This window comes from Microtus oregoni, unplaced genomic scaffold, assembly GCF_018167655.1.
Source record: "Microtus oregoni isolate MIOR12 unplaced genomic scaffold, Mior012 000038F_ref0000394, whole genome shotgun sequence".
Classification (NCBI taxonomy): domain Eukaryota; kingdom Metazoa; phylum Chordata; class Mammalia; order Rodentia; family Cricetidae; genus Microtus; species Microtus oregoni.
Genome location: NW_024543097.1, coordinates 11,244,555 through 11,256,680, shown reverse-complemented (window position 1 = coordinate 11,256,680; position 12,126 = coordinate 11,244,555). Strand labels below are relative to the sequence as shown.

The 12,126-nt window shown below is 44.4% G+C and overlaps 1 protein-coding gene across 4 annotated transcripts in view; it reads left to right on the top strand.

The window, feature by feature from the left end:
• Ppp4r1 (protein phosphatase 4 regulatory subunit 1) overlaps nt 1–12,126 on the top strand; it is a 57,278-nt gene that overhangs the window by 14,037 nt on the left and 31,115 nt on the right. For 2 of the 4 annotated variants that reach the window (XM_041631818.1, XM_041631817.1), the window contains exons 3-4: nt 7,562–7,646; nt 8,308–8,414. In XM_041631818.1, coding sequence (XP_041487752.1) covers nt 7,588–7,646; nt 8,308–8,414 — 166 coding nt within the window. In that variant the 5' untranslated portion in view covers nt 7,562–7,587. Of the gene's footprint in view, nt 1–7,510; nt 7,647–8,307; nt 8,480–12,126 lie in introns of those variants that run through there. The other 2 variants (XM_041631820.1, XM_041631819.1) reach the window with 2 other exon arrangements.

Here is a 12,126-nt window from a genome sequence, read left to right as displayed (position 1 = left end):
TTTTCTTAAACCTATTTTGAAGTCCCTGTTCTTTTAATAGATATATTTAGGCCTTTCACAATTAATGTTCCCAGTTATAATATGGCTGGGTTTAAATTTCTTCTGACTTTTTTTCTACCTATGGATCTTATCTCTATTTTACTCCCTTTATCTTTTCCCCCTTCCTTCATTTGTGTTGTTTATGGACTTTATTTTTTATTCACCTTTGATTTTAAAAGTAATGGTTGCTTTCAAGTTTTTAATCTGGGTGTGTTTTATTACAGCCGTGACTGATGTCATGTAGTATCTCTTCATGCGGCAGTTTGCAGAAGCATGCTCCATGCTTTTCTAGTCTTCTGACTTGTATGTTTGGTGTATATATTATACTGCTTATTACTCATTTTACTGTATATATTTTTGCTTTACCTTTCAAAGCTAATAGCCTTTTATTTATTTATTTTTGGTTTTTCGAGACAGGGTTTTTGTGTGGCCATAACTGTCCTAGAACTCGCTCTGTAGACCAGCCTGGCCTCAAACTCACAGAGATCCACCTGCCACTGCCTCCTGAGTGCTGGATTAAAGGTGTGCGCCACCACCACCCGGCTTAGCCTTTTTCTTTACACCGTTTCTGATACTCCTTATTCCTTTGTGTAGATGTAGGTTCTCGTCCTCTACTGAATGTCTGCTGACGTCACCCTTTGCATGTCTGCAGAAGCCTGTAGTTGAAAGGTTTCTGGCTGTTGGATATGGAGTGCTAGACTGACCTTACTTTCTTTTTCAAAAAAGATTTCTATTTATCTTTTTATCTATTTATGTTTTGTCTGCATGTATATATGTGCACCACGTGTATGCAGTGCTGGCAGAGTCCAGAAGAGAGCATCAGATTACCTGGAACTGGAGTTAGAAGCTAACATGGTCTCTGTAAGAGCAGCAAGTGCTCTTAAACACTCAGTCATTTCTCCAGCCCCTGATCTTTGTCGGGACTTTAAAGTTGCTGCTCTACTGACTTCTATAGAAGCCTGTGGAAGTCTTGTTCTGTTTTATACGTAAAATGAGTCAGCTCCAGTGTAAAAGGTTCTGTGACTGGTGTTAAGCAGTTTTATTGTAGATAGGTGCATTTTTCTTTATGGTTTTTCAAATAGCATTGATTCATTGACTCCTTTGGGCCTATGCATTAATAGTTTTCATCAAATTGAGTTTTATGGGGTTCATCATTTCTTCAAATATTATATTCCCCTTCCTTTGCAGACTTCAAATGTATGCATATTAGAATGCCTGACATTTTCCTATGGCTGAGTGATACTCCATTCTGCTATTGTTTTGTTCCTTCCCCCTCACCCTCAGGGTTTCTCTGTGTAGCTTTGGAGCCTGTCCTGGAACTCACTCTGGTAGACCAGGCTGGCCTTGAGTTCACAGAGATCTGCCTGCTTCTGCCCCCTGAGTGCTGGTATTAAAGGCTTGTGCCACCACTGTCTGGCTTTTGTTTCAAATTTTTAATGCTATTTCTTCATGTTCCCTATTCATTTGTTTTATATAATCTGTTGATCAAACCTAGTGTATTTTTTTTCCTTCACTCGAAAGTCAGGGGCTTTTGAGTATTTATACTCCTTCCCTCCTGTGCCGTCCTGATGCTTCTAGGTGTGCACTGCGGGCCGTGCATGTGCTCTTCGCAGCTGCAGTACAGTTAGATTGTGTCTGTGTCCTTGTCTGTAGTCCTGCTGTCTTGATTAATTGTGAGTCTGGTGCTGCTGTTGAATTTGTCTGTTTACACTTTGTTTCCACATCTATTTGTTGTTTTTGTTGTTGTATACTACGTCGGGGACTAGCCTCGACAAAAATACCTTTCTCCAAAATAAGGGCCTGGAGATTTAGATACATAGTAAAGAATATAACGATGCGAATGAAAATAATAAAACAGAGAAACATATAGGGTAGTTTCGGGAGGGAATTCCAGTGAGTACTGAAAATTCACCCACGTTTAATTTCCAACTACTTAAAATACTCTGACCCCAAAAGGTAAGAGTAGGACAAAAGACTGCACTAACATGATACGGGAAATGAACATGCTAATTGAAAGTCACGGACTACATTCATAGTTAAACATTCTGTAGCTAGAACCAAACAAGTCACTCTTGTACCCTAAACCAAAACATTCTGTAGGCAAACCACTCCCTGGGTAGAATCCCAAGTTTTCTCCATAAAGGGAACTGGAACTTACTTGGATCCTTAGACTCTTGTTTGAGGTAGGAACAGATCTTCTCTATTCCTGGAGCACAAGGTCTACAATTAGCACAGCTGTTGACAGTAGCAGGCTTTCCCTCTGTGCTGTGACAACAAGCAGCCTCCTAACTACTGAACTCTCTGCTCAACACCTAGGTGGGGCCTTTGAGGTAGAAGCACAAGAGCCTTGTAAGTTCCTACTCTCTGACCTTTGGTCTCCTAGAAATAGGCTCATATTTCTGGCCTCCGCAATACTAGACATCGAAGGTGTTCCCCTTGAGGGCCACGTCTGTTTTTGCAGTCGCTTCTGTCACTGTGGGAATTGTGCTTCAGAGCCTGACCATGATCACGAGAGCAGCCCTCGGTGTCGACTTGGCTCCTCCGAGGCTGCTTGTGATCCTGTGTTGGTCGGGGTTATTTTTTCACTATAGTGATGGAGACATGGACTTTTTGATAGAGATCTGTCCCCCTGATCTTGTAGTTATTCCTTGGACCCTTACATGTATGTAGTTCCAATGTTCATCTAAAGACTCAGTGGACCTTCTGAAATGGATGTGTGATGGTTCAGGGGCTGAGGCAGAATTGTGAGTGGAGAGTCCACGTGAACCTGTTTTAGAAACTCAAGAGGAAGGGGACCAACCCTCTGAAGCCCTCCCCTAAGATGTTTAGTCCTGCAAAGTTTGCAGCTTTGGCCTCCCTGGATTATCAACTCAATCTGCCAGGATGTTTGAGGATCTGCCTGGTGTGGCAAGACCTGTTTTTCCAGGCAGTCGACTGTGGCAGAATGGGGCTAATCTCATTTGTTTCATTAACCACCTAGTTTATGAGAATAAATTTGGTCATTGTTATCATCTTTCCTAGAAGTGGAAGGACATGTTTAAGTGGTTTACTTTTTTTTTTTTTAAGAAAAGATTTTTACTTTAACAAGTTAAAATAGTCTTCTGTGTTCACTTTAATAGTATTCCATGGGAATATTGTTTAGCGAGTTTTACAGGATAGGCCCATGCTGCACACTCATTTAAGGCATTTAAAAATTCTTTTTAAATAAGCAATAACATTGGGGGGATTTGATTGGGAAGTCAATCTTTTGTATTATTAAAGTAATATCTGGGAGAAGTTTTTGTAAGATTTTCCTTTTAACTAGATATATGTGTATATATGTATGAGATGTATATGTGTATATATGTATGTATGCATGTATATGAATGAGATGGAAAGGCAGTGACAGGCACTGATGAGAAAAGGCAATTACTAGAGCAAGGGGCAGAAGTGCCATAAAGTAAGAATAGGAAAAAAAATTGCTGTGACCTGGGGTAGATGCTTCTAACTCTAGTGCTTGGGAGCTTGAGTCAGGAGGATTGCATGAGTTTGAGGCTAGCCTAAGCTATGCTGTGAGTCCCAGGTCAGACTGGCTGCATAGTGAGATCCTGTCCACAGACAAACAGTGAAAGTTCTTAGGGTTTTGGAAATGCCCTGGAACCTATTAGATGGAATTAGCGCCAGGCTTCCCTGTCAGCCTCATTCTGTTGGCCACTCCTGAACTTTAACCTATGTTTCCTGTTGACCACTTACTTCATGTGTAACCGTGTCCCAGTTCTTTTCTTTCCTTTTATGTGTACAGATGTTTTGCCTGCATCACATGTCTGGCATGACAGTGGCCAGCAGAGGGCGTCAGGTCTCCTGGGACTGCAGTGCAGACAGCTGAGCTACCACAGTAGTGCCGGGAAGTGAGCCTGTACCCTCTGGAAGAGCAGCAGTGGCTAGGAAACCACCGAGCCCTCTCTCCAGTCCCTCTTCTTTCCTTTTTCCTTCATCATGACAGGATCTTCCTGTGCATCCTAGGGTGGCCTGCTGCTTAGTACATAGCCTGTGTAGGCTTCAAACTCAGTGTGATCTCCTGCTTCCGAGTGCTGTGATTACGTGTGCACCACCATACCCAGCTTCTCTTAACTATTAAAAAGAAAAATTAAAACAAAATATAAAATTTTAAAGTATTTTTGCTGGACATGGTGGCACAGACTCCCAGCACTCAAGAAGCAGAGATGGTGGATCTCTGAGTTCTAGGCCGACCAGGACTACATCGGAAGACCCTGTGCGCTAATTTGCTTCCTATTTCTGTGATAAACACCATGGCCAAAAGCATTTGTTCATTCATTCATTAATTCGTTTCTCTGTTTACCTATGTATTTATTATGGCTGAAGGGTTTATTTAGCTTACATATCCTGATCACGGTCCGTCTTTGGAATTGGGGGTGGCACTCAAGTAGGAGCAGAGCACCACCCATGAAGGGAAGCTGCTTGCCAACAACTTGCTCTCGGGTCTGTATTCAGCTTCTTTTCCTACATCTCCCAAGACCACCTGGCCAGGGTTGGCACCCATTGTGGTGCCCACAGAGTTGCCCACAGGACAGTCTGATGGCGACAGTTCCTCACTTGACATTCCCTCTTCCCAAATAACACTGCTGTGTCACACCAGCACACCCTTCCCAGTTCACACTGCTGTGTCACATCACACCCTTCCCAGTTCACACTGCTGTGTCACACCAGCACACCCTTCCCAGTTCACACTGCTGTGTCACACCAGCACACACCAGCACACCCTTCCCAGTTCACACTGCTGTGTCACACCAGCACACCCTTCTCAGCTCACACTGCTGTGTCACACCAGCACACACCAGCACACCCTTCCCAGTTCACACTGCTGTGTCACACCAGCACACCCTTCCCAGTTCACACTGCTGTGTCACACCAGCACACCCTTCCCAGCTCACACTGCTGTGTCACACCAGCACACCCTTCCCAGTTCACACTGCTGTGTCACACCAGCACACCCTTCCCAGCTCACACTGCTGTGTCACACCGGCACACCCTTCCCAGCTCACACTGCTGTGTCACACCGGCACACCCTTCCCAGTTCACACTGCTGTGTCACACCAGCACACCCTTCCCAGTTTACACTGCTGTGTCACACCAGCACACCCTTCCCAGTTCACACTGCTGTGTCACACCAGCACAGCCTTCCCAGCTCACACTGCTGTGTCACACCGGCACACCCTTCCCAGTTCACACTGCTGTGTCACACCGGCATACCCTTCCCAGTTCACACTGCTGTGTCACACCAGCACACCCTTCCCAGTTCACACTGCTGTGTCACACCAGCACACACCAGCACACCCTTCCCAGTTCACACTGCTGTGTCACACCAGCACAGCCTTCCCAGTTCACACTGCTGTGTCACACCAGCACAGCCTTCCCAGCTCACACTGCTGTGTCACACCAGCACAGCCTTCCCAGTTCACACTGCTGTGTCACACCAGCACACCCTTCCCAGTTCACACTGCTGTGTCACACCAGCACACACCAGCACACCCTTCCCAGTTCACACTGCTGTGTCACACCAGCACACCCTTCTCAGCTCACACTGCTGTGTCACACCAGCACACACCAGCATACCCTTCCCAGCTCACACTGCTGTGTCACACCAGCACACCCTTCTCAGCTCACACTGCTGTGTCACACCAGCACACCCTTCCCAGTTCACACTGCTGTGTCACACCAGCACACCCTTCCCAGTTCACACTGCTGTGTCACACCAGCACACCCTTCCCAGTTCACACTGCTGTGTCACACCAGCACACCCTTCCCAGTTCACACTGCTGTGTCACACCAGCACACCCTTCCCAGTTCACACTGCTGTGTCACACCAGCACACCCTTCCCAGCTCACACTGCTGTGTCACACCGGCACAGCCTTCCCAGCTCACACTGCTGTATCACACCGGCACACCCTTCCCAGTTCACACTGCTGTGTCACACCGGCACACCCTTCCCAGTTCACACTGCTGTGTCACACCAGCACACCCTTCCCAGTTCACACTGCTGTGTCACACCAGCACACACCAGCACACCCTTCCCAGTTCACACTGCTGTGTCACACCAGCACAGCCTTCCCAGTTCACACTGCTGTGTCACACCAGCACAGCCTTCCCAGCTCACACTGCTGTGTCACACCAGCACAGCCTTCCCAGTTCACACTGCTGTGTCACACCGGCACACCCTTCCCAGTTCACACTGCTGTGTCACACCAGCACAGCCTTCCCAGTTCACACTGCTGTGTCACACCAGCACAGCCTTCCCAGCTCACACTGCTGTGTCACACCAGCACAGCCTTCCTAGTTCACACTGCTGTGTCACACCGGCACACCCTTCCCAGTTCACACTGCTGTGTCACACCAGCACACCCTTCTCAAGCAGCAGCAGCGCTCACTTTGCCCGTGACTGTTGGTCCAGTTGGTTGTTCACAGCCGCAGTTCTGGAGAGCACGTCTGAATAGCCTCACTTCCCTACGCCCCTTCCTCCTCAGTCATCAGACAGTGGAGAAATGCCCTTGTCAGGCGGCCTGAGTGTGACGAACTCAGCAAACATAATGGACATCTCCCACTCTTACCTTCCTCTCTGGGCGCTCAGAACTCCTTAGTCCTCCCCCTGAACTCTTGGCTCTTCCCCTCCAACTGCTGTGGCAGATCTGCCTTGGGCTGTGTACATACGTGTAACCATAATGATTGTCTTAACAGACTCTTCTCAACAGAATGTCAGTTCTTAGAAAGCAAGCATTTTCATGACTGCTTCCCCAACACAAGTCAAGTAGTTGACACAGTAGTATTTAATATTTGTTTAATGAATATAAATGCTAATTATAGTTTTTAGTTCTTTTCCAGTAAGTGAAGTCAGACACTTTTCAGCTTTAGTGTCTTTATTATAGAATTGACTAAGTCAGTGTTTGCTTTTTCACAAGCTATTCTCACTGAGCTTGTAATTTATATATTTGTTTGTTTTTAAATTTTTTGAGTCAGGATCTCACTCTGTAGCCCTGGCTGGCCTGGACCCCACTCTGTAGACCAGGCTGGCCTGGACCCCACTCTGTAGCCCTGACTGTCCTGGACCCCACTCTGTAGACCAGGCTGGCCTGGACCCCACTCTGTAGCCCTGGCTGTCCTGGACCCCACTCTGTAGACCAGGCTGGCCTGGAATTCACAGAGATCTACCTGCCCCAGCCTCTCAAATTTGGGATTAAAGGCGTGTGTCACCCACCTGCTAAACATGTAAATTCTTGATACTGAGTTTGTGTCACCACTGGCTGTATGCTGCTGGGGGCTGTTAGAAGTGTGGGTGGAGGAGGACAGCGGCTAGCGCTGGGCTGATCTGAAGATGTCTTACAGTTCTCTGTACCGCTCCGGAAACACACACTGCTCCAGCAGGCAGGGTGTGTTCCCGTTCAGTGTTATAAAGAGTGTTTGTGATGTCTCTGCTAGTTGGTGTGGATGACTGCAGCTCAGAGTCTGACGTGATTATTCTACCTTCAGCCCTGGACTTCGTCTCACAAGATGAAATGTTGACACCGCTGGGGAGGCTGGACAAGTATGCTGCAAGTGAGAACGTGTTTAACAGGTGTGTGTGTTCTTCCTTAGCATGTAAGGGAAGAAAGGGGCTCGCCTCAGCAAGGATATAAAATTATCCATCCCAGAGGAAGTGCCAGGTGGCAGTCAGTGTCCCCAAGTTTACAGCTTGATCTCTATTGTTCATTGTCCTTTACTGCTTTTTGTTTGTTGTTGGGCTAATTTTGTTATTCATTTAATTGCTTGTTAGGGAGCGTGTTGCTCCTCCACCCAATGACATGACGCACTTTGTGTGTGCCAGGGCCCAGAACACAGCAGTGACCGAGAGCTAGAGCCTTCCTGCTGCACTCGGCTGAGGCTGAGTCTCTGCAGCAGATTTTCACTGTATATTAAAAAAAAAAAAAACTCGTGCTAGTAAATATAACATTTAATATAATGAAGAATGAATATATTTTACTGTTAACTCTGATAAGAGGATAATTGAAATGAAAATTCAGTGACTACAAATTTCCCTAATTATTTGGATAAAGGTTTAAAAAGCTGATAATAATCTTATTTGTAAAATCGGTACAGTTTTTGCTACCTAGGAAATTACGAGTTTAGTATGTGACTTGCAATAAGAAAAGCTGTCTTTATGAAACATAAGGTTTCTGTATTTTAAACTTGTGTTATGTCTGGAAAGCCTTGAACCCCATGGACTTCTGTCTGTGCAGACAAATGGTGGCTCGGAGTCTGCTGGACACCCTGAGGGAGGTCTGCGATGACGAGGGTGACTGTGTCGCTGTCTTGGAGAGAGTTGGCAGATTAGCGGATGACTCGGGTATGTGTCCACACAGAGAGCAGGAGTGTGTTGTTACTTCTAACCCTGTTGGAGAGAGTACCATGGTAAGAGAGTTCTTTAAGATTTCCTGAGACTTGGCAAGTGACCCACACCTGTAATCCCAGCACTCTGGAAAACCTTGAGTTCAGAGCTGCCCTTTACTACATCGGGAGACCCTATCTCAGAAAAAAAAAATTTTTTTTTAAAGAAATTATTAAACCCACTAGTCGTAGGGGGGGGAAGATCAGTTTATAGTGCCACCATGTCGTCTTCTAGTCATTATTTGTAAGATGAAAATTGGCTTGTTAAAGACGGGAGAGCTCTCTTAGGAAAGAGGTAAACCTAAGTACGGCATGGCGGTTCACTTGATGTGAACATTAGGTAATAATGATGTGATGTTACTTAAGAGCTTTTGATTGTGGTAAAATGAACACAATGTAGAGTGTGACATTTTAAGACAAGTGTGTGTGGTATGTGCCTGCAAAGGCCAGCGGAGGAGACCAGCTGTCCTGCTGTGTGACTCTGCCTTACTCCCTTGAGACAGGTTTCTCACTGGACCTGGAGCTTTCTGTGTGGCTAGGATGGCTGCCTAGCAAGTTCCCAGGATCTGCCTGTCTCCTCTCCTCTGGGTGCTGGGCCGCAGGGTCACAGCACTTTGACGGGAGTGCTGATGGTTGGTGGTCTGGGGCCCATGTCTGCACAGCAGGCACTCACCCTTCCAGCTGTCTCCCCAGCCCCAGTAGCAAGTTTTAAGTACATATTTATACTTGAATTTACAAGTAATCCAAAAATAAATGTGAAAAATCTCTTTTTCCTTAAGTCCTTATTAAAATGTTTTTAATTTCTCACAAACTCTTTGGCTTCTCAACAAGACTCATTTTTTTTAAATGAACTAATCATTTAATAAACTTAAAGTTTTAAGGTAAAAATTTTAATTGTTTTTTTCAGAGTGGAAAGAATATTTCTAAGTGTACTATTTTTTCATACAATTGTTCTTGTGTTTGCTTACTCTGAAGTGGCCTTAGAAAGTCTAGTAAACTATCATTTTGTAGTTTTTGTTTAAATTCTCTAGTCACATGACAGGTGTGTTGGATTTGTTGGGCTGACACAGAGCAGGAGGGAGAGGGCATATTTGAGGAAACCAAGGGTAGAAGCCAGAAAAGTTGAAGATGGCAGTCTTGGTCACAGGTGTGTGGGTGGAGGCCATGAAGGCTGGTTTATAACAGGTGAGCAGTGTGAACTGGCTCAAGAGATGTGGGGACAGGAAGACTAATTGAGAGGTCATACTGATTGTTACAAAGATGAATTATTGGACAAAAATTGAAGTGCCTGGAGCCATTCTAAAGTGACTTCCAGGAGTGAGAGCTGGGCACGCTTAGCTTGACTCAGAGTTTCCCTGGTTGGGCTAGCCTGACTGTGTGTCAAAGAAAGAGGCTGTGTGGAGCTGCAGGGGCTTCCTGTGGAGAAATTAGCTCGTCTGGTTTTGTCTCTGTTTCTTCCTTTTAAAAGCGCTCTCCATGTAGAGCTCTAGTTTTATTGTGCTGTGTTTTGGTGCAAATGAATTCTACTCAAATTTGCCATTTTTCTTGAATTTGAGGGTATCTCATGAAATTTCAACCATTAATTTCTTGAGTATTGTTTTTCCTCTACCTTAAAATCTTTAGTTTGGTTGTGTATCTGTGTGTGTATTTAGATTTCATGATTTCCAGTTGGTCTTGAACTTGCTATGTAACTGAGAATAATCTTGATCTTAAAAAAAATATAATCTAAAAAATTTGGTTTATTCTTTTGATCTTGAATTTCTGATCCTTCTACCTTAACCTCCCAGGTGCTGGGATTACAGGCCTGTTCTCTGCCATGTTTAGTTTTTCTGCAGCGCTGAGCACTGGGCCTGGGGTTTGGTACATGCTAGATAAGCATTCCAAATGTGCTACAGCCCCAGCTGAGTAGATATTTTTAACACGGTTGAGAATGTGGAGCTGTTAAACAAGTGTATAATAATAAATAGATCTCCATTACTTTCCACTGCTTTTACTTTTCAGTCTGGTTTTCAGTGGGCATTTTGATAGTTTCTCTCAGCGAAGTGCTTGCTGCAGGAGTCCAGCCTGCCTCCTGATCTTGAGGGTGTTTTTTTGTCGCTGTTAACGACACTTTTGTTTCAGAGACTTCAGGTTCTCTATGTCCATGGTCTTGCTTTCTTGCCCCATGGTGTTCTTTCCTTGGTTATGTCTCCTGATGTGTCTTTGAAGTAAAATATTTGAAGTTTTTCAGCCCTGTCTAGTTGCTGAAGTCTTGGTATCCAATCCTTCTGTTGGGGTTTAATCTTTTTACTGCCAAGGGCTCATTTTCATGTCTCTTAGGGTCTGCGAGTCCCCGGGAATTTTGTGTTTGCTTCCATCTTGATAATGAGTGTCCCACAGTGACTTGGAGATGTTAGCAATGGCAGTGGTTTCATGTCGATTTCATGGTATGTCAAGTGTGGGTGTGTATTTTTTGTGAGTATGGGCTTTGGCTATGTTGGATATGTAAGGTTGGAACTCTATCCAGTCTAGATATTTATCTGGCTTTCAGAAATACATGGAAAATATTTTTTTTTGTTTTTATTTTAGTTTTTTTTTTTTGCTGCTGTTGCTACTTTTTTTTAAAGATTTATTTTAAATGTAAACAGTGTTCTTTCTGCTTGCGTGTATACCTGCAGGCCAGAAAAGGGCACCAGATCTCATTACAGATGGCTGTGAGCCACCATGTGGTTGCTGGGAATTGAACTCAGGACCTTTGGAAGAGCTGGCAGTCCTCTTAACTGTCGAGCCATCTCTTCAGTCCATGCTGGTGCTCTCTTAATACTGAATATAACACACTGCTACAGGACATGAGTAAGTGTACAAACCTTACCACATTCACACAGTTAAGATCCAACCGTATGATTAGAAATCAAATGAGTGTTATCCCCCCCTAAAAGTCAGCTCTGTTCTGACTCCTGAATGAATAGTGGTCAAATAGTTTGTCTCTTCAGACTTAATGTAGTTACTTTGTCTGGCATACCCATGTGGCTGTGTGTATGATGTATTAGTAGTCAGATACATAGTATGCTTATGCTGTATGTATAGTTTATTACTAATCAGATACATGGTATGCCTGTGCTGTGTGTATGGTTTATTACTAATCAGATACATAGTATGCCTGTGCTGTGTGTATGGTTTATTACTAATCAGATACATGGTACGCCTGTGCTGTGTATAGTTTATTACTAATCAGATACATAGTATGCCTGTGCTGTGTGTATGGTTTATTACTAATCAGATACATAGTATGCCTGTGCTGTGTGTATGGTTTATTACTAATCAGATACATAGTATGCCTGTGCTGTGTGTATGGTTTATTACTAATCAGATACATGGTACGCCTGTGCTGTGTATGGTTTATTACTAATCAGATACATGGTACGCCTGTGCTGTGTGTATGGTTTATTACTAATCAGATACATGGTACGCCTGTGCTGTGTGTATGGTTTATTACTAATCAGATACATGGTATGCCTGTGCTGTGTGTATGGTTTATTACTAATCAGATACATAGTATGCCTGTGCTGTGTGTATGGTTTATTACTAATCAGATACATGGTACGCCTGTGCTGTGTATGGTTTATTACTAATCAGATACATGGTACGCCTGTGCTGTGTGTATGGTTTATTACTAATCAGATACATGGTAC